This window comes from Diprion similis, chromosome 11, assembly GCF_021155765.1.
Source record: "Diprion similis isolate iyDipSimi1 chromosome 11, iyDipSimi1.1, whole genome shotgun sequence".
Taxonomy (NCBI): Eukaryota; Metazoa; Arthropoda; class Insecta; order Hymenoptera; family Diprionidae; genus Diprion; species Diprion similis.
The window spans coordinates 3,167,502-3,188,861 of NC_060115.1; the positions used below are offsets into that span (position 1 = coordinate 3,167,502).

General features: G+C 35.7%; 3 protein-coding genes across 8 annotated transcripts; 2 read left to right on the top strand and 1 right to left on the bottom strand.

Annotated features, from left to right (window-relative positions):
- The first annotated feature begins 128 nt into the window (after window positions 1-128).
- Window positions 129-16,063, top strand: LOC124412627 (protein lava lamp-like). Its single transcript, XM_046892654.1, has 12 exons — window positions 129-391; window positions 1,197-1,397; window positions 1,747-2,133; window positions 2,307-2,662; window positions 2,749-3,514; window positions 3,697-3,805; window positions 4,966-5,094; window positions 5,182-13,823; window positions 13,922-14,169; window positions 14,536-14,699; window positions 14,818-14,872; window positions 14,983-16,063. Exons 2-12 carry the CDS (start codon window positions 1,203-1,205, stop codon window positions 15,005-15,007), a joined length of 11,076 nt encoding a protein of 3,691 aa, XP_046748610.1. The 5' UTR covers window positions 129-391; window positions 1,197-1,202; the 3' UTR covers window positions 15,008-16,063.
- LOC124412635 (ethanolamine kinase) lies at window positions 3,524-21,012 on the top strand. 6 transcript variants are annotated; one of them, XM_046892678.1, is made up of 8 exons: window positions 3,524-3,533; window positions 5,099-5,108; window positions 18,813-18,945; window positions 19,126-19,263; window positions 19,619-19,884; window positions 19,958-20,184; window positions 20,312-20,534; window positions 20,665-21,012. In XM_046892678.1, exons 3-8 carry the CDS (start codon window positions 18,820-18,822, stop codon window positions 20,726-20,728), a joined length of 1,044 nt encoding a protein of 347 aa, XP_046748634.1. In that variant the 5' UTR covers window positions 3,524-3,533; window positions 5,099-5,108; window positions 18,813-18,819; the 3' UTR covers window positions 20,729-21,012. The 6 variants fall into 6 exon arrangements, with proteins under 6 accessions (XP_046748634.1, XP_046748633.1, XP_046748630.1 ...); XM_046892677.1 differs by lacking the exons at window positions 3,524-3,533; window positions 5,099-5,108 and adding an exon at window positions 8,468-8,478; XM_046892674.1 differs by lacking the exons at window positions 3,524-3,533; window positions 5,099-5,108 and adding an exon at window positions 17,695-18,325 and having other exon boundaries at window positions 18,751-18,945.
- LOC124412637 (gem-associated protein 6-like) lies at window positions 16,772-17,715 on the bottom strand. Its single transcript, XM_046892682.1, has 2 exons — window positions 17,515-17,715; window positions 16,772-17,242 (listed from the first exon to the last, which is right to left on the bottom strand). The coding sequence occupies exons 1-2, from the start codon at window positions 17,664-17,666 to the stop codon at window positions 16,903-16,905; spliced, it is 492 nt and encodes a 163-aa protein (XP_046748638.1). The 5' UTR covers window positions 17,667-17,715; the 3' UTR covers window positions 16,772-16,902.
- Window positions 21,013-21,360: the final 348 nt, after the last annotated feature.

Genomic DNA, 21,360 nt, shown 5'->3' on the forward strand with positions numbered 1-21,360 from the left:
GTGCCGCCAGATGGCAGGATAAATATGTTTTCAAAGCAGTATTAAAAACTCCCGCAACATAGCGCTGTTGTGCTGACAGAACTGTACGTATCCAACAATTTCCGGGGCCCAGCTGCCAAGTTGTGTGCGGCATTTATGGCGGAAAGACCTGGTGGCAGTCGGTTGCATGGGCGAAATCGTTGCTTGTAAAATATTTGACATAATTTGTATCCAATTTAAATGGTCCAAAATTATTTTTCGGGTATTTGACAAGCAACTCGCTGAAATATATAACTAGTGGTGAAAGCTCTCTGGTGACAGAGAAAAGTGGGCGCACAGCCTTAAATAATATGTGTACAAATAATAGTGACGTGTTGTTTCCATCTTGACGTCTTGGAGAACATAAATAAATGTAAATATATATCGTTTCTTACAAATATCCATTGCTGATAATTTCTTTATTTAAATTATCCTATAATTTTCTGCTATAATTTTCACTGTATCAAATATAACCGAAAGACATAACCTCATTTATTTCTCCAATTCTCATATGGGATGTATTACGTCATTGTGTGGGTTCTATTATTTTAACTGCTTTAGTGTAATATAATGTTATTTTTCAACTATCCAATTCCATGTGCACGCTTCGCGGTTTTTATAGCATTTCTCGACTACAAGCTAACTTTGTTTTTGCCATTGATGTGTCTTACGTAGCCAGATTTTCATGCCTATAGTTGACATATATTTGGAGAAATAAGAATATCAAGGATATAATCATCACATTTTGTGCTTACCACTTGAAATTTAATCATCAACAATCCTCTAATTAATTACCTTTTCAACAGATATCATTTCATTCATGTACAATGTTGCACCCATAAGTCTGTTCAACTTGTTACAATCTGGGACATACGATTTCTATCACAGAATCACTACCTTTTGTTTAAAATTATGTCGCATGTACTGCGGCTTACCCTTTATCTTGAAAAATTACTGATGTCTACTCGGTGCATATACTAATGGAATTACTTTACCCCAGTCACGTTCCTATCCAATTAAGAGTTGAACAATGAGAGCAGTAGGTGATTCTACCTCTGGCAAGTTAGCAGTGGCTCACAGTATTGAAACAGCTACTCAAATTTTCGCATCTATCAACATTGTCAAGTTTATTAGTGAAGATGATAAAGTGGATTATAATATTATTCCTTACTGTTCAGTTCATCATGGCGGATCCTGGCGGAGGAATAAACCAGCCTCTAGGGTCCGATCAGCCTCCAAAAACAGCAGAAGACCAAGACCTTGATGCAGTTACCAATACGAAGGATGTTTCCAATGAGAATAAGAATCAAACTGAAGTGCAGAAAGAAACGATACTGCTTGATAAGCAAAGTTTGAAAAAGAAGGAAGAGGCAGTCCAGGTGAAGATATATTACATTTGCGACACAAATAAAAGTGGCTAATTTCTAGTAGTAGAATTTCATTTGACGATTTGCACCTGTGCGCTACAGCAGTGATGATCATATCATAATATATATATCGATACGTATTATGTATAAAAAAAGATGTATTAAATGTGCCAGTAATTGTGAGAAAACTTTGTGGAATACATACCAAACGTATCTTTCTATTCTAAGATTTAAGGAATTCATAGTAATGAATACAACAGATTTAATTATTACCACTGTCGCTAATTTCATATCATCTCCTAAGTCTATACTTAGACCCATAATCACTAATAGTAATGGACGTCATTTCGCTCATTTGCAGGAATATGCTAGAAAACTCTCAAAGATTAAGTCTAGAGCAAAGCTCTCTCGACGCAGTAAAGATGCGTCATCATCTGTTGAGGGTACACCAGAAACTGTGGTTAAATCAAGAATATCAAGTCCCTCAGTAGAAAATTTTGATAATGTCGATGACATCAGCCAAGCTAAAACTCCGAAGGCCAAGTCTTCTCTTCTGCAAAAAAAACTCATGGAGAATAGGAAAATATTTGAGCAGCGCAGCAGAGAAATGTCAGAAAACAAACGAGTGGTCAAAGAAAAAGTGGAGGCTATACGGCAACAACTGGATGAAAGCAATACTACGATATTGGAATTGCAAAAAGAACTAACCACCACCCTACCTGTTCAGCCAATTGTTATAACAACACAGGTAATGGTGACACTCAAGTCTTATAACTTGTACTTAGAACTATTACTTTTCTTGATTTTACAAAATTTGTTTCACAAAATCAATATATACTACATCTTGTAAGATGAAGTTTGAAAATGTTTACAGAACATGGAGATTGTATTCGAACTGCTAAATGTGTATTTTTAATTTAGGTCGCAAGTTCAAGCTTGGAGCATTTCAGTTTGCCAGACAGAGACAACCGACTAGCTGAGCTCAGTAATAAAATCTTGGAGTTAGAAGCCACTGTACTTGACTTGCAAGAAAATTTGAAAGAAAAGGACTCTGTTATTGACTCAAAGACCAAGGCTATTACACTGATGTCCGCAGATTTATCGCAAAAGAGGAAATCAACATTGGACACACTCGAAGATACGAAAGACGAAATGCGAACGATGCAGGCTAACTTTGTACTTATCGAAACATCCCTGAAGGAAAAAATTAATAGCTTGTTGCAGCAGCTTCAGGGAAGAGATTGTCAAATCACTGAGTATGAAAATACCGTCGAAGGGTAAGTTGCAGTGTTTAGTTTCGTTCAATGTAACACTATCGTTGTTCAACTACCAATGTGCTGAAATTAATTGACTCCCTTCCCAGATTAAAAGAGGACCTTGAGAAAAGAAGACTAACTGACGTCACCACTGCAGACTTTTCTCGTTCAACTTTAGATACTTTGGCTGAGACAAAGGAAGCAATGAAATCAATGCAGGAAAACTTTATTCTTATAGAATCATCGCTTAAATCTAAAAATAAAAATCTTCTCGATCAATTAGAAGAGCGTGAAATGAAATTGGCAGAAACAGAAGAAAGAATATTCAAGCTGGAATCTGCTGCTGGCACAGTCATATCACCTGATGTGAAAGATCTTCAATCTAAGTTAGGAACATTGGAACAGCGCAACCGGCAGTTACAGGATGAAAAATATGAATTGCAAAAATCAGTTGCCGATTTACAAGATAAAGTGATTTCTAATGAATCTGCAGTTAGTAATGGACTGATTCTCGAAAAAGATAACAGAATAGCAGAACTAGAGAATTTGATTGAAGAATTGAGAAAATCGAATCAGTTGTTGTTGGAAGAATCTAAAACAGAGTTACAGAATCAAATTGTTGAATTGACGTCAAGGAATGAAGAATATTCCAATAAAGTTAATGAGTTAGAAAATCTTGTTCACAATTTGGAAACTGAAAAGAAGGAACTTGTGAAAAGAGTACCAGACGATAGCTACGAAACAAAAGAAGATGCAAGAGTGACTAAGTTGTCCAAGGAACTAGATGAGTTAAACAAGTCGATGATCAAACTCAAGGCACAACATAAAAGCAAAGTTAAAAGTCTGCAAAAACAACTTGAAAACTTCAAAAAGGTATATTGATTTATTGTGAGTGATCTGTTGTCAACCTGCATTGCTTAATACGATTCTCACGATTCAGGAATTGATCATTCTTATCAAATTGAAATTGCTATATATCCTTACTAAATTTCACAATTTTTTTTTTTTTGCATGCATGTCATCATACAGCTTTAATTTTTGGTGTCTTGATCTAGGTATCTGATACGAATGCAGAATTGGTTAAGCTAGGGAATCAAGTGACTCTGCTAGAGGAAGAAAAAGGTAATCTACAGCTCAGTCTGGTAGACTTTGACGAGCTTAAAGGTAGGAACCACGGTATAATTTTATCACTATTTATTCATTACCTTCACTTTTGTCATTCGTTCTCACTCGCCTCAGTTTCTTATACACAACGTTTCAAACCATTGAAGTTCATTCAGTTGAGAACAATTCATTAAATCATGAATATTTTCACCTATCCTGGGTATTTGTTTATGATCATTGATAGTGTTTGCAGTTTTACGATCGCAATATTCATCGGGTTTTTCTAAATGAATAATTTTATCTTCAATTCTTTTTCTGTTCAAAAAATATGTTGCAAACTATTGCAAAATGTATATACCTTGAATTCAGTGTTGCTTAATAGTGATTTGTACTGATTTTTACTGATTTTTACTGACCTGGACTTCTCGAACATGACTGATAATTTATAGCTACATACCTATATGATTTCTCGACTTTCATCAATTTTCATAAATTTGGAAAACATGGTAGATGCCAAACACAATCATGCTTATTAATACCAATGGTGGTGGGAAAAATTCGTATGCTGGTACATACATTTTTCCATTTCATTACATTCTTTGCGAAAATAAAAGTAAACGAGTTTTCTTAAATGTTATTCATTCATGTATACAAAGAAGCAATCAACTGGTACCTACTTTATTACTTGTCAAAGTTTGCTTTACTCTAATTGGATACAAACAAAAAAAAGGATTCCGGAAATGAAGCTGTATTATTTAAAAATCTTTATCAAATTATTATTTTCCAATGAATTAGAATTATTCCAAGTTGTTCAGACTGAATTATCGCAGTTACTTTAGAATTTTTACTAAGTATATTGAACATGCTTTGCGAACATACCATGAAACCTTTTTTGTTTGTAGAACTACGTTGTCTAGTATTTAATTATGGTAGTAGTGTTTCTGTTAATTCTATTAATATGACTGAAAGAAATCGAAAAAACTTTTAATATCCGCTAAAATCTAGCAGTATTTCATTAGTTGAAGAAAAGATGTGTTTTTGACATTACTAACATCTGGCTGACACACGCTCTTTACCTACATGGATTATTCAAGGATTCGATGCATTTTGAAGAGACTCTATGTAACAGGGTTGCTAAAATGTCAGTTTATGTCAAGCTCCTTTAGTTCTTTCGATTCAAACGTGTCCGTACAAGGAACTTCATTTTACAATATGCACAGCTTCCGCAGGTGATTGGCAGGAGCGTATCTCTGATCTTGAAGCTAAGATATCTGCGCAAAGTAATGAGATCGATTCCCAGGTACAAGCCATTGCTACTTTGGAGAATCAAAAATTGGATCTTATACAAGGTAGTACAAAGTTTGTTCATCCATAATTTAATGTGCACACATGCAAAATTTTTTTTCTCGTACTATATCACATTCATTACATTGTAGAACTACACGCAGTGAAACAGGAAATCTCTGCTCTAGAGGCTGAAAATGCAGACTCCGAAAACCTCCGAGTGACTGCTGAAATGAAGATCGTTGAACTGGAGGAACAAGTGGATGCATTACACAAGTCAATTGCTGATCCTAAGCAATTTGATTTGATGAGCGAGTCGGAAAAAAAGCAATACTTGGATAAAATAGAATCACTGTCCCAAGAGAACAATAATTTGATCGTTAAGTTGGCCAAACTAGAAGAAAAAGGAACGTCTGAAACTGGATCAACCGAATCATTTGAGACATTCCATGAAACAGACAGAAACGAACTTTTGAAAAAAATCGATATGCTTGCACAAGAAAATAATGACTTGATTATAAGGTTTACGAAATTGGAAGAGAGAACCGAACCAACGGAATGTTTTGCAAATTTAAGTGATTCTACGAAAAATGAATTACTGAAGAAAATTGAACTGCTCATTGAAGAAAATAACAGTTTAACTACCAAGCTGTCGAAAGTTGAAGAGAAAAGCTCCTCCGACACTGGATCTACTGAATCTTTTGAACGCATACCAGAACATGGTGACAATCTATCCAGGCTAGACGTTTTAATACAAGAAAATAACGAACTTGTTATAAAAGTAATTAAACTCGAAGAGAAACTGGCTGAAATTGAAGAAAGTTCCACTCATGGACCAAAGTCCAAGACCAGAGATGATGATGATGTATTAAACTTGGAACGCAGAGTTCAGGCATTGACCCAGGAAAATGCTGATCTTGTTATTAAGTTGACAAAATTGCAGGAAAAGTTGAGGGACAAATTTTCAGAAAATCCGATTCAACAAGTAGAATCTAACGAATCCATGATAACAGAGAGAGAACAAGCCTTATCTCAAGAAAATCACTCTTTGGTTATCAGTGTTACGAAATTGAACGAAAAGAATGAAAATCTGAAAACTAATTTGGATCTCGTTACTAAAGAAAGAGATAATTTAAAGGAGGCTGTTGATCAGATGACTACCAATACTTTTGCTAAAGAACTTATCGAAAAGTTAAACGAATTGAATCAGAAAAATCAAACTTCAGCACAAGGAATACGTGATGAGATAACAAAACTTCTACACAGACTTACAGATGAAACAGTCGAAGATAAAGATTCGGGTGACTATCAAGGCTCTGTTACAGTAACACTACTAGAAAATGAAATAGAAAATTACAAAAAATTAATTTCAGAACAAAAGAAGGTGATTGATGATATGAAATCAAAATTATCTGATACACAAGAGGAATTACTGTTCCAATCTAAAAAAATTGAAGAATACCAAACTGAGATTACAAACTTGGGTAAACTTCAAATGGAATTGAAGAACAATTCTAATGCTATTAAAGGATGGGAATTGAGGTGCGAAGAAATGGAAAAAAAATTGAAAACTTCCGAATCTGAAAAATCAATTATTGAGGGTGCCATAAAAATACTTGAGGCTGAAAAGTTGAATTTGATGAAAGAATTGGAAACAAAAGATTTTGAGATGATCAAACTAAAGAAGGAACTCGACGAAACAATATCGCAGTTTGAATTGAAATGCCAAGAAGAATTTAAAATAGCATCCATCCGAGAGGAAGAAATAAGAGCTCTGAAAGAATTAGTTGCCAAAAATGATGCAGATCTTCGTGATAAATCTGGAATGTTACAGGCTGACATGATTACGATTGATAGCTTGCACAAGGATCTTAATGAGTATAAGAGTCGGATTGAAAAGCAAAATCTCACAATCGAATCATTAAACGAAGAAGTTGCACGATTAAATGCCTCTTTAGTAACCAGCGAACTATCTGCGGAATCCGAAAATGCCAAAACTACGGAAGCGTTCAATGAATTGACTAAGGTTTTACAAGATAGAAACAACGTAACAACGCAATTGCAAAACAAAATTGATGAACAGGCAAATGAAATTATCGTGACATATGGTAAAATTGAGAATATCACCTCAAACATCCATGACATGGAAGAACGACTGGCTAAAAGAGATGAGGAAATTGCTCAACTAACCGAAACTAATAGATATCTAAACGAAGAATTGCATCAGGTGAAATCTGTCGAATCGTCTTTGAACACCCAAATGTCTCACTTGCATAATACATTGGAACAGAACAATAGTTACCTTGAAAATCTCCAGAAAGAACTGAGCGATGCATATAGGAAATTAGAATTGGTGAAGGCACAGCATGTAGAAGACAGAGAAATGCAAAACAGGCGATTGGAGGATTTGATTGAAGAGTTGAATATTAAGTTACAAGAAAATGAAAACTTGAAATTCGAGATAGAAGAGAAAGAAAAACTCTTAAGCCAAAATGTAACAGAAGAAACTAAATTAGCTTTAGAATTGAAAGTCGCAGATCTAGAAGGTAGATTGATGGAATCTGAATCCAAAGGAAAAGCTCAGCTGGATAAAATGAAAAAAATTGCTGCCAACTTGAAGAAAAAGGTAGCACAGTGCCAAGATCTCGAAGCTAAGGTATCTGACCTTGAAGAGAAGTGGAATTGTGAAAAATCAGAAAAAGAAGCGATAAATATTAGTATACAAGAGAATGAGTCCGCCATACGTGAAAAAGACAATAAAATTTCCGAGCTGGAAAACAAGGTGATAGAAAGTGAAAAACAAACTGCTATAGCTTTGCAGAATGTTGAAGGACTAGTGCACGAGATTGATACCTTTAAGCTGAGAGTGAATTCTCTATTGGAACAAGTTACAGAGATGGGGGACGAGATTGAAAAATTACGAGTGGAAGTTACCAGCAGGGAATCTTTATTGGAAGATGAGAAAGTAAAGAAACAGAATATTACATCTGAATATGAAGCATACAAATTACAGATGCAGGCTGCGTATGAAAAACAACAACACAATTTGGAAGAAACTTCTGAACGTGCTCGAGAACTGAGAGTGCGAATGGAAGTTATGGAAAGTGAGTATGTTGAACAATTAAGTCTGATCCAAAAACTGAAGGCTGAAAATGGGATGTTGTCCTCGAAAGAAACCCAAATCAATGAAAGATTGGAAAATGTTGAAAAGGAGTCTGAGGAACGAAGGTATCTCTTGGAAAAACTCCAGAAAGAAAAGTCTGATTCCACTGAAAAAGTTTTAGTACATAAAGCACAGACCTTAGATTGCGAATTGAGTGAAAATGTGGCAGAACTATCTCAAGAACAGTGCCACAACACGGTGCCAGCTTTGGAGGCAAAATTACAAGAGCGAGATGCTGTGATTGAGTCTTTAGAAACTGAACTTGGCAAATCTCACGACAGAGTTAGTAAACTAGAAGAAGCACTTAGTGCTGTCGAGGAGCGGAGGCATAGCTTGGAAAGGAGAACGGAATTGTTAGGTGCTGAACTTGAGCAATCATTCCGAATAACAGAAGAAGCTTCCTTTAGCGAGGATATGCTGGAACAAAGATTAGCTATGCTCACGGCTAAAGACGAAGCTATCAGTGACAAACTGAATGAAACAATCGACGAAAACAAGGAATTAACCGAAAAGATTCAAAGTCTTCAAGATATTAATATTAGCTTGCAAGAAAAGATTGACACGGTTGAAGAAGAATTGAAGTACAGCAGAGAGAATATTGAAAAATTGCAAAAAGTCGATGTTTTATACTCAGAATTGCTTGATCAACATACTTTCCAAGAAACTCAGTTAAAAAAAATACAGCAAGATCTGTATGAAGCTAAACAATATATAGACAGCTCTGAACGGGAAGTCACATCTCAAATAAACCAACTAGAGTCTGACAAAAAACAGTTACTTGAGAAGTGTGAAAAGTTGGAAGATTTGAATGTAAGTCTTATGCAAGAAATCGAGTCGCTCAAAGATGGTGTAAGCCTTTGTCGACAAAGAATTTCGGAATTAGAAACTGAAGTGGAAAAGCACAATGAATCTAACAAACAGTTGGTGGCTGAACTTGCTAAGCGAAAAGAGTCGGCCTCAATGTCGGGGGATTTTCCAGAGAAGGTTGAAAAATTAACGTCACTACTAGCTGAAAAAGAAGTTGAAATCGAAAATTATCAAAGGCGGAATATGCAACTGCAAATGGCTGCATTTTCCATGCCCAAACAGGGTGATGTTTCCGATGTATTTGATACAACCACGTTACCCAATATACCTGCACCTACCGATGAAATTGCCACGTGGAAGAACCTCTTAGGTGAGAAAACACGTGAGTATGAGAGTGTTTGTATAGAATTAGAAAATTTGAAGCAACGAGTAGCCACAATTGACTCAGAAAATCAACAGTCTTTGAATGAAAAAGATCAATACTATGCAAATTTAGTTGCAGAGACACAAACTCTGCAAGCAGAGTTTAATCAATGTCGAAATGAGTTGGACAGAATGACTAAGGCCTTATTAGAGAAAGACCAAAAAATTGGCTCATTAGATGCTCAATTTGGTGGCATCTGTGCTCAGTTGGAGGTATCTGGTAACCATCAAAGTGACAACGACAAAGAAATTGTTAGATTGACAGGCATTATTACAGCAAAAAATGTAGAAATTGATGCAATTAGAAGTGAGTTGGAATTGGCAAATGAGGCACTACAAACAATCGCATCGGCTCAAAAAGAGAACAAGAGTTCTACAGATGACGAAAATAAGTTGATTGGCCAGCTTCAAAATGAAAAGTCTATCTATGAGTCTCAATTGGATGACCTAAGACTGCAGCAAAAAGAAGCCCAAGAAATTGTTAACCAAATTATTTCTACTGCTGAACAGAAAGTTAACAAATTCTATGAAATTCAGAATGAAGGACACACCACGAATACTGGCGATCTTCATAAAGTTGCGTCAACATTTAATGAATTGTTGGCTGATTTTGAAACTGTGAAACTTGAAAATGATGAACTTCGTCTCTCTCAAGAATCGTATATGAATGAACTCATGGAACTGAAAAAGCAAGTTACTACTGATGATATGAATACGAATGACCAGCAAGTCTTGGAATTGAAAAGTAGAGTAGATGAAATTTTACAGGAGAAAAATGCTCTGCAAGACTTACTGAAGGCACAAGAATTGACAATAAATGGATTGAAAAACGAGTTGGATGAGCTTTTAATAGAAAAAGAATCGTTTGAACAACAACTCTCAGATTCGATAGTTATAATCAATCAGTTAAAAAATCAGCAGGGCCAAGTAGTTGAAAACACTGCAGAAAATCTAATATCGGGGTCAACGCCACCCCAAGAAACTGTTGAGAAGAATTTGCATTTGGAAGTTGACTCTGAGTGGGACATTAGGTCATCTGGCAAACTAGATATCGACGAAGAAGGATGGGGTTGGAGTGCCGAGGAGGCACAATTAGAGGAACAGCATCAATTATCAACAGCTACTTTGACACCCAGTGTAGAAATTCAGTTGCAAACTAGAGTGGCAGAGCTGGAAGATCAAATCAAAGAATTGGAAACCAAGATAAATAACCTGGAAGAGGAAAGTAAAGATATTCAACTAAAAAATGTAAAATTAGTTAAAAAACTCAAAGAATTTAAAGTCCGAAATGAATTGCTGCAACAAAAGGTCAAGCAGCAACAACCGTCGTGTTTCTCGGATTTGGATTCTGCTATTGAAGAAGAATTGAAAGCACAAATTCTGAGGCTGGAAGAAAGTTTGAAAGGTGCTATCCAAGAGCAAAAAAAATCTCTCACAGAGAAAGAACAGTTGCAAAAAAGATTAGAAGTCTTAACGGCAGCCAATGAAAGATTTGTTGAGATGAAGGAAAGACAAGACATGGATATCGAAGTATGGCAAATTCGAAATAAAGAACTCACCAGTAAAATACAGTCTTTGGAGTGGCAGCTCCAAGAAATTTCATCTAGCCACGAAGAATCGACTACACGGTCACCGCAGATTAAAAGTCAGATTAGTGTAACTCGAAGTGAAGCCGATCCATCCAGTGATCCGCTTTCTAAAACTCAGGAACAGATTGACCGATTGTGCCAACAATATAAAGCAGAAATAGACGATTTGAAAGAGGAAATGGAGGCGCTAGCAACAGAGAATGAACAACTACAACATCTTTTGGAAGAACAGAAGAATCAAAAGATGGCTATTGAGAACAAAATTGGTTCTGGAAAATCTGATATTATCGTTAAATACGAAGAATTGGAGAAACAGAACAATGATTTACAGATTAGCCTGAACAAATTACAAGAAGAATATAGTTTGCTTAGTAAACAGTACGAGCAAAGCCTTATGGACGCAAATGATCAGGTAACAGCTATGCGTCAAAATAACGAGTTGATGAGAACTGAGTTGATGGCAAAGTCTGTCGAATTCGATGATGAAAAACAGTCATTGATTCGAGAAAGGCAAGAGTGGGCTTTAAAAATGAACGAAATGCAACACAGTTTGGAGCAAACAAGGCAAGAAAATGTCAATCTATTGCAAAAAGTCGAAATTCTGGAAGCTGCCAACAAAGAATTATCATCTGTATCAACCTCATTGTGTGAAGTTACAGAACTGTTGAATACAAGGGTGCAAGAGGTGGCTGATTTGAAGCAAAACTACCAGCAACAATACCTTGAAAGAACTGAAACTGAAAATCATTTGCGTGGTAACATAGAAAATCTCCGACAAGAATTGAACAACAAACAGGAAGAGATATTACGTCTGCAACAATCACTGACGCAAGAGGTGGACGAAACTACGCGAGAACAAACTGCTGAACTGCATGGCTTACAACTGCAGTTACTGGATAAAGATGAAGAGATTCTAAAGCTTAGAAATGCATTAGTCAATATGGAAACTGATGTGCAGAAGTATTCTCTGGAATTGCAAAGTCGTATGTCGCATATCGAATTATTGGAAAAAGAAGGTCAACATTTGAAGGCAATGTTACTTGAAAAAGAATCAAGCTTAGAAAATTCGATGGGTAAGCCAGATGGAATAACTAATACTGATAGAACAAATTTGCAAGATCAATGGACAGATGAGAGTGAAAAAGAGAAAGAAATTGAAGACCTCAAAGTAGGAATACATGAAAAAAATTCTCTCAACGAATGCCTTCGCCAAGAAATAAAAAAATTGTCCGTAGAACTGCATTCTGCCAATGAACAAATTATCCAGCTTCAGACAGACCTAGAGGAGAAGAATGCAGATATACAGAAACTGAATAGAACCTTGATTGAAAAAGAGGCTGCGACAGAAAAAATTAGACAGCAATTAAATGAAGGACAGTTACAGTTAGATAGTGTTCAGCTTTCCGTATCCCACCTGCAAGAGCAGAGTTCTTTGCAAGAGGGTGTAGCATTGGCGGATAGTTACCCAAGATTTAAAATGGCTGGGGATACCGACATTGAGCTTCTAACAGATGTTGATCAATTGAGGTCAGAACTGAAAGAGAAACATGAAGAAATTGAACAATTTAAATATATGCTGAGCAAAAATACATATCCCGAGCTCATACAGAAGTTGCAGGATGATATCAATCAGTTACACACAGACAAATATCAAATGGAACAGTTTTTGGAGAAAAAAGTCCAGTCATTGAGTGAAGAGTTGGCCTGCAAACAAACAGAAATTGAAAACATTAGACAAGCAGCACAGGGACAACGAGAGATTGTTTCAGGAAACAATCATGAACCCATTGTTGTAGACCAAAAACTATCGATTCATCAAGAAGCTATAGCAACATTACAAAATGTATTACATGACAAAGAACAAGAAATAAACGAACTGAAATACGTGATTGCACAGAAGGATTCTCAAATTTCTCTTCAAGATAATGCCAATCCGCAATTCGATGAATTCGAAGTTCAGGAGACACTACAACGACTAAACGGGGACTTATTTACCAAGCAGCAAGAAATTGAACAATTGCGTGCAAGTTTGGTAGAAAAGGAGAAGGATATTTGTGATTTAATGGCGACAAAAGATCAATCAGAGACAGATAGGAACCTAATATCAAAACTAACGTCAGAAAAAAAATTGGTCATGGAAGAAGCTGAAAGAGTGCTACAATCTAAACTGGCTGAAAAAGAAGCTGAAATCGATGAGTTGAAGCAACGTTTAGTGATAGAAACTCAAGAATTGCTTGGCACTTTGCAATTGAAAGATACGGATGTGATAAACCTGAGAATGCAAATGGAACAATCGAATTCTCGTTACATTGATACTTTGCGCCACAAAGATGAAGAGTTGCTAGTTACCAAATCGGACTTGGCTGAAAAGGAAAGACGCTTAGCAGAAGTCAGTATTACCAAAGATGCTGAAATCCATAATCTCAAAGTCCAAATCCATGATAAAGATATTCGTATCGATGAAATGGCTACACTAATGGAGGAAGAAGAAAGACAATTGAACGAGCTGCGACAGGTTGTCGAATCTAAAGAAGAAGAGATTAATAAATTGAAAACTCTTTTAGCTGAAACTGTACAGGAGTACGAAATTATCCAAAAGTCATTAAGCCGAAATAGAAGTACAGAATCCGCTAACGTTGCCCCAGATAAGAGAAAGACGGAATTGGCAGATACCATCGATAGACCCTTAGAAGAAGGTGAAAATCTAATCTCACATCCAGTTGTATCCGTCGAAGGTGAGCTCGATCTTGCCCTCTATATGTTACATCAGAGAGATGTCAGGTGCGAAGAACTGACATTAGAACTGATGCAGGTAAGGTCGTTTTTCAAGTTTTTTTTTGGTAACTGAAGTATATTTCATCGTTCTTCAATGCTAAATTGATGTGTGGTGAATTGATTCTATCCTTGCAGTTGTTAGAAGAGCGTGATACTCTGCAGTTGAGACTATCTAATGCAATTCGAGTTAATGAAGAATTGCGACAACAGAAAACGGCAATGTCCAGTCCTGAGGCAGATGCCTTGCCTTCGACGTCTTCGAATGAACCAGTCATCGAGCATCCATCTCCATCAAAAACGGATGGCCCTGTCGAAATTGCAAAGGATGCACTAAATGTTGAGACTTTACCGGTTGGAGAAGACAAGAGTGCTCTTGCTCAAAAGTAAGTCGCTGTGCAATGATGATTTCATGAATGTATTTTTTGCCCATATTCTTAGTAAAGAACCTGCAACAAGTTGGGATCCTTTCAATATTTTGCATCATACAATTCCTTGGGTCCTGAAAGCATTCTAGCAATTGCATCCCAATCATTCATTTGCTCATACAGATACAATGACCCTTGTTTTCTTGTTAAACTTAGCCAACTATCCTATTCTATAAATTGTATCTGGACGCCGAGGTGGTTTATGTATTGTATGCCAGTAGAATTGTTTGAAGCTAACTTAGCTTTGATTAATATTTCCCAACCGATCGCTGCCCCGTGCTTAACAGCTTCCCAAAGCCCAGAGTAAGCTAGTTTTTGTGACAGGCTTTCTGAGTTACACACTGTGCATCAAAGGCGAGATGTAAGATTATGCGATGACCGAGAATCCAGACACACCCAGCAAATGTCGTTTGTTACACGCAGGGATATGCTGAATTCCTTACCCCCTGAAGCAGCAGCCAGATTGGTGAATGCCAACTACACTCTATGTATGTATTGAAATAAAAACCATGTGTCAAGAATTATATTGTGGCACAAAGAATCGAAAAGAGGTGACTGCAATGTAATAGGTGAATCTTGTATTAATTGTTGCAATTTTTCTTTCAGCTCGAGATGTCCAGAGCCAGTCGAGCGTTCTCATGAACTGGCTATGGGGAAAAAGGTGAGTTATTCTTTACTGTAATTTGGAATTGCACAATTTAAATATTAATATCTTTTTCAATCATTATAATACAATTACTGAGGTGTTATTTTTGTTTTCTTTTGTTCAAGCACTCCAAAAGTAATGCATATGTGATGAAGGCAATTCAAACGTGACTTCAGTACAATAATATATAAAATAGTCTTTGAGCAGACACATTCCAAATTCCGGTAAGATCCATTATAATAAAGGTGATGAATCAAAGCTATAAGTTTAACAACATAATAATGATTGAACAGAATTTTCCAGAATTTTTAAATCTTTTTATTCAAATAGAACAACTGAAGTCTTCTCCATTGTTATTAAGTACATTATATCAGTGGGATAATCCTTGATTTGTGACAAAAAGAAAATGGAAATTTGCACATTAAAGAGTTGTCCTGCCGATATTTGGTGATGCGGACCCCAAACATACATCATAGAATCCACGTACAGTGAGCAGAGGAAAAAAAATTCAAAATAATTATCAAAAGGTGCGTGTCACCAAATATTCATGGCATGTAAATATAATTGTTGTTACCTTCCAATCGTTGAAAAATGATATTTATGCCAATTGTTATGATTTGATGTTTATTGTAATATTCCACAAATTTAATTCAGTCATTCATGAATGATTTGTATAATCGATTACCGTTATCCAAGCAGCCTTACCTTCCAGCTGCCATGAGTAAATTATTCAATGGATTGAATTTCTTGTACATACATACATAGTGTACTTAACAGAAGTCACATTTGTTAAATCGGTAATTATAAAAGTCCATTGTTTCCGGATACTTGGCATACTTGCATAACAGCAGTCAAATCTACGAAACTAAAACTTAACTATGCATTCACAAGATAATCAATGAAATATTTAAATAAACGAAACTCCGAAGTATAAAATATAGTGAGAAACCTTTGATTGAAAACAGGTGTAAAAGAAATGAAACGAAAGAAGACAAACAACTCTTTTTGGTAAAAAAACAAAAAAACAAAAAGAAAATGTTAACTATTGTATTATATAGTCATAGAGAATATGAGTGTGTATAATAATAACAAATACTTGAAATATTTATATAAGAATGCCTTGAAGTAATGTAATTTCAGTGATTTTTAACTATTCAATTGTAATTATTGGAATAAATACTAATGTTGTTATACTGCTTAGTAATATTTGCAAATTGTTAAAATTTGTTTTCTTCCCCAATTACGAGCTATCAGTTAATTACATTATGCTCCTTACAGAGAAGCAGGAGTAAGGGGCAATGGTTATTACCTTACATAACATAAAAATTGATTTGAAAAATTGGCAATTCTACGTTCATGGACAGCTTAATCACACAAATTGGAGTCCATAAATTTGCCATGTGTTTAGTTGACTCCTACTACTCCGTGGTTGACTCACAGCTTGAATAGTCGCATTTGATTGTAATTGTTGTAACTTTTCAGACCATCCATATTGTTTATTATTGCTATTCACAATTAATGAGAAATACATGGTGTAACAAAATTGGAAATTGTTGAAAACAGGATTGCATTCGTTTTGATAAGCAAAACTGGGGGAAGTGGAATTAATTTTCTTGGAAACTCCTTTCGATCAGAGAAACATTACATCGTATAATTGGATGCTAATCAGGAGTTACTTTGATGATATGCAACTCTGGAAAATAAATCGTCAAAAACAATTTTCTTCAAGTTTTACCAGCTTGGCTTATAAAAATGAATGCAATCTTATTTTCAAAAATTGCCAATTTTCTTACACCCAGTATATACTCTTATTTATTATCGGTAACATCATACAATTACTTTTGTTTCGAAATGTAATTAATAATTATACATTAATATGATTACTTGTAATAATGTTACACTAATGTTGGAGAAGAGAGCTTGCTTCTTCTAAGAACTCAGGCGTTCAATATTTTTACAATCCAAAGCTATACATGACCAATTCTTACTTTGATCATTAGGTCTGTCAGAAATACAATTTATCATGGCGTTTTCAATTTAAAATATCATACAACAACGCTAGAAATTAGCTCTTGTATTCGTACTAAAACAATTTCATTAGTGCTCGAGCAATGTTGTTCATCATATGGTGGCTCTATCGAGAGTATTCCCTCGATGTTCAAGATCTTACCGTTTTCCGTAACAGGAAATCGATTTTCTAATAGCAATTCTCTGACAGCAATCTTTCTCCGCATAACAACAGATTCTGGCATATCTTCGCTGGATGATAAAAATAAATCCAGTACATTTGTTTCAGTCTCTGCGTGTACTTCCATATTGTCAATTGCATGTCCCATTATTATCTTCAGGTTCTGTTTGTCGCAGGACGGATTTGCCAAAATAAAGCTGAGGAATTGTACACATATATCGTTTACTTTGTCACCTTTACTAACATGTTCCTTGATTTTAATCATGAAATTCTGAGGCTTACAAGTTAGCTGTGCAATATGAAACCATTCATCCTACATGAATTTTTTATTACTAAAAAAAAACTGTGAGAAGTGTTCTGGACGCATGTGAGTACTTTGTAATACCTCATTATACCTGTAGCTGATTGTAAATAGACAAACATAATAATAAATAAAGCAATAAGTAAACGTAACGTAAGAATACCTAACCTTTCTGATACCGGATCTATCGTGTAAACAACACCTGAGTAACTGCAACCATCTTTAGTTTTAATCGAAACGGTCTTATTTACGTAACTTTTCAATGCGATTGGATCATTCTTGTAAATTTTGTGCAAAAATTTCCGCTTATCATCAGTCATTTTGCAGGTACTAATCGGTGTCAAGGATGGGGATCACACGTTGTACTGTCAAGTGACAGTTGACGTTGACACAAACACATACAAATGGGCGAAACCAGTGCGACATATGCATGGGCAAACAACGTTCCACGTCGTTTGTTCGTCAATTCTAGAATGCGACGGCATCAGCAGCAAAAGGTAGTTAAAATAGAAAAAGAATTAGAATGTGGCAGCGAAATTCTAACGACTGTAGGGCTGGTGGAAAATTTTGACGAAAAACACTCGAGAATTGTGCCGTATAATCTGCAGCAAGAATTGCCTTGTAGTCGACGTGTATTGTTTACGATCATTTCAAAACGTTCCAATTGTGAAATAGCTACACTGAGCTACACTCCATGACGAATTACTGACAGTCGTGATGTAAGAGAATGAAGTCAGACAGGTGGTCGGACGTGGTATCATCAGTATGACAAACAATATCATTGACAAAACTGCCTAATGACTAGGGACTGTCCGAAGGATGGGCAACTGCGCGAGCCGCGGCACCTCGAGGTAATCGATAAACGGGTACTCATAATTCTTACAATATGCACCTGTCATTGATAAATTTTTTATGCCTACTTCAAAACACGATTGATTATACGGACATAAAGGCGAAAGGAATTTTCATCGTAAAACAACTTGGCAAGGAAGCAGAAAAATGATGTGAAAAATCAGTCATTGATATAGTGAAGCAACATGCCAATATCACTTGGACTTTGTAGCAATTGAATTTATTATCTCGGACTGAAGTAAATACGAATGGGTGCCACTTGACTGTTTGATTGCCCTAAATTTCTCCTTATCTTCTGGATATAACAAATTATAGTAGAGCTTGCCAGTTTAAACAAATGTATTCGTTTGTCAGAGTCTGGCTTCTGTACTGCACCCAACATCACAGATGTTAAATTAGAGTTGGTTTTATTTTTTATCATTCGTAAACTGCATCACGGTTGATAAAAAATGATAACTGAAAAATTTTCGACCATTGTTGTATATGAAAAGAGAAATAATCTGTAGTATGACAACAGTCGTGTCTGACGCTCAATCTCTTGTGTATTTGCAGAACTGTTTATGGCGCGTAACGTGTCTTCCTAAAACATTCCAAATATTTGTGAGCCAAACCAGTTAAATCATGGCAGAAGTTCACAAGGAACCTCACTTCGACATCTTTATTGATGGAGAGAAATTAAATGAAGGCGCAGCAGAAATTGTTAAACTTCTCCGACCCACATGGCCCATTGACGAATATCAGTTCAAGGTAATGCTTGAGTGAGTATATTGTGTAATATTTATTCAACTTCTGATATATATGGTATATTGGCATAGCTCACAGTTTAATGTGTAATTCTATGATAGGGTGGCAATCATAATTTAGATTATATTCCCTGATTTTGAGGCATGCATTGAAATGCGCATATAATAGCAAAGTATTCTTCAGCTTTTCACGAATGGGATATCTAACAAGCTCGTTGGTGTCTGGTGTGAAGATCTCTACGATGAGATGATTTTGATACGGGTCTATGGCCATAAAACAGATCTGTTTATCGACCGCACAGCAGAAACTAGAAACATCCGGGTAAGATGAAGGATTTAGTAAAGCAATGAGTGACAGTGATGGCAAGTTGATAAGTAATATTACAATTGTCCTATTATGCATACAATCGTGAATCGAAACTTTGATTAAGCAAAACAGTGCTGCACAGTGTCTTATGTCGATGATACATACTTCGAAACTATTAGCTCTTCATGAGATTTGATATAACTTTGATTTTTGGGCTGCATTGCCTAATTTAGTTCAGCATCAGTGCTTGAGCTCCGTCCTAGAAAAATTTACAAATATTCCGGTATGAACTTTCAGAAACATATTTACATATTCCACATTCTAATGGTGTTGCGTGCCATTGAACAGCGTCGAATATTGCATATTTCAGCTGATGCATGCAGCGGGCTACACTCATTGCTTGTATGCTACGTTCAACAACGGACTTGCCTATCAATTCCTTCCAGGGGATACGCTTACTGTTGACAGCGTCCGCAGCCCGCCCATTTATAAGTTGGTGGCCAAGAGATTGGCTGAGATGCATAAGCTCAATCCCATTCATCCAGAGATAAGTACAGAGCCGTTCATATGGGATAAAATTGAAAAGTTCATGCGTATTATGCCCAAGTCGTTCTCTGACAAAGAGAAGCAGGACAAGTAAGTAATTCGAGCTCATTTAAGATATTTTCGGACTAAAAAGTTGAAGATATATCACTGTCTATATTTTCAGATTCAAAAAGATAATACGGCCCTATGTGGAACTAGAAAAGCAATACCAATTGTTGAGGAATGAGCTTTCGAAACTTGACAACGTTGTCGTTTTTGCACATAATGATCTCTTATTAGGCAATGTACTTCACAATGTCAAGGAAAATACCGTCACATTTATAGATTATGAGTATTCCGCTTATAACTATCAAGCCTATGACATTGCTAACCACTTTGCTGAATTCGTTGGTGAGTTTCAATCTCCTTCATGGTTACTATGAGAATTTGAATAGACTGCAGCCTTAATAATGACAGAAACGATTGTTTTATTTGTTGAGATATTGATTAATTCTTGAAAATCTATATATCTTTACAGGTCTGGATGTGCCAGATTACTCATTGTACCCAGACGAGACTCTGCAGAGAGATTGGCTTAGATTGTATCTTGAGGAATACAATGGCAGTCCAGATGTCACAGAAAATGAAATAAAAAAATTGTACATTCAAGTTAATAAATTCTTGCTTTTGAGCCACTTCTTTTGGGGCTGCTGGTCTCTTATACAAAGTGAACATTCGCTCATTGGCTTTGATTTTTTAGAGTGAGTTGAAATTCGATATCTAAAGTTCATTTAAATAAATCTTATCAATCTTATCAAGTAAATAGATTTGACACCTGCAGTATCAAATTTCAATGTAAGTGAAAACAGTAACGAACCAATCTATTTTCAGATACGCATCAATAAGGTTTAACGAATTTTTCAAACAAAAAGATCAATTATTCGTTTCGGAATGAATGGCCATGTATTGGAATCGAAACAATCACCAAGTAATCAGTTATATTTCTAATTCGAAGGGCCTGGCGCGTCCTTTATTACCTTATATCATGATCTGATCAATTTTACCTTTATTCAGCTGCCAATGCTGTTATTTGGATTTTAATTTTTATGGGAGGGGTTGAAACGTATATCATATTATCAATGTTCACGTTGATATTGTTATTATTGTTATTATTATACATATGAAGCATTTAATTTTATTTGTGCAATATGGTCAGAGGAATAAAACTTTTTGGCTGTGTCCAGGTGTAGTATCATTCTTTGTTGTCTATTTGTCGTACGACAATTATTCATTTCTTTTTTCAATTGATAAAAAATAACTAGTATTCAAAACAATATTCTTTATTAATATATATAAATATATTGTTTATACATTTGAAATGTCAGAACCGAAGTACTAAATGCGGTGATTTTCGTGGAACGAACTGCGAAAATTCCCAGTGGTTACAAATTGTCATGTTGTACGTGACTGAAAAGCAAACATGAATAAGTGTAGTGTAATATTGCGGTAAAAACATGCTTTCACTGACGTATTATTTTCCTGGATATTATACATCAAGCCGTACTAATGGTTTGTTATTAAAATTCG

Bases quoted from the DNA above. Each gene is read 5' to 3' on its own strand.
- LOC124412627 (XM_046892654.1), top strand. From the start codon at position 1,203: ATGGCGGATCCTGGCGGAGGAATAAACCAGCCTCTAGGGTCCGATCAG. The intron at 1,398-1,746 runs GTGAAGATATAT...GCTCATTTGCAG, and splicing joins AGAAGGAAGAGGCAGTCCAG to GAATATGCTAGAAAACTCTC. The intron at 5,095-5,181 runs GTAGTACAAAGT...ATTACATTGTAG, and splicing joins AAAATTGGATCTTATACAAG to AACTACACGCAGTGAAACAG.
- LOC124412637 (XM_046892682.1), bottom strand. From the start codon at position 17,666: ATGACTGATGATAAGCGGAAATTTTTGCACAAAATTTACAAGAATGAT. The intron at 17,243-17,514 runs GTTAGGTATTCT...ACAATTCCTCAG, and splicing joins ATAGATCCGGTATCAGAAAG to CTTTATTTTGGCAAATCCGT.
- LOC124412635 (XM_046892678.1), top strand. From the start codon at position 18,820: ATGGCAGAAGTTCACAAGGAACCTCACTTCGACATCTTTATTGATGGA. The intron at 18,946-19,125 runs GTAATGCTTGAG...AGTATTCTTCAG, and splicing joins TTGACGAATATCAGTTCAAG to CTTTTCACGAATGGGATATC. The intron at 19,885-19,957 runs GTAAGTAATTCG...CTATATTTTCAG, and splicing joins GACAAAGAGAAGCAGGACAA to ATTCAAAAAGATAATACGGC.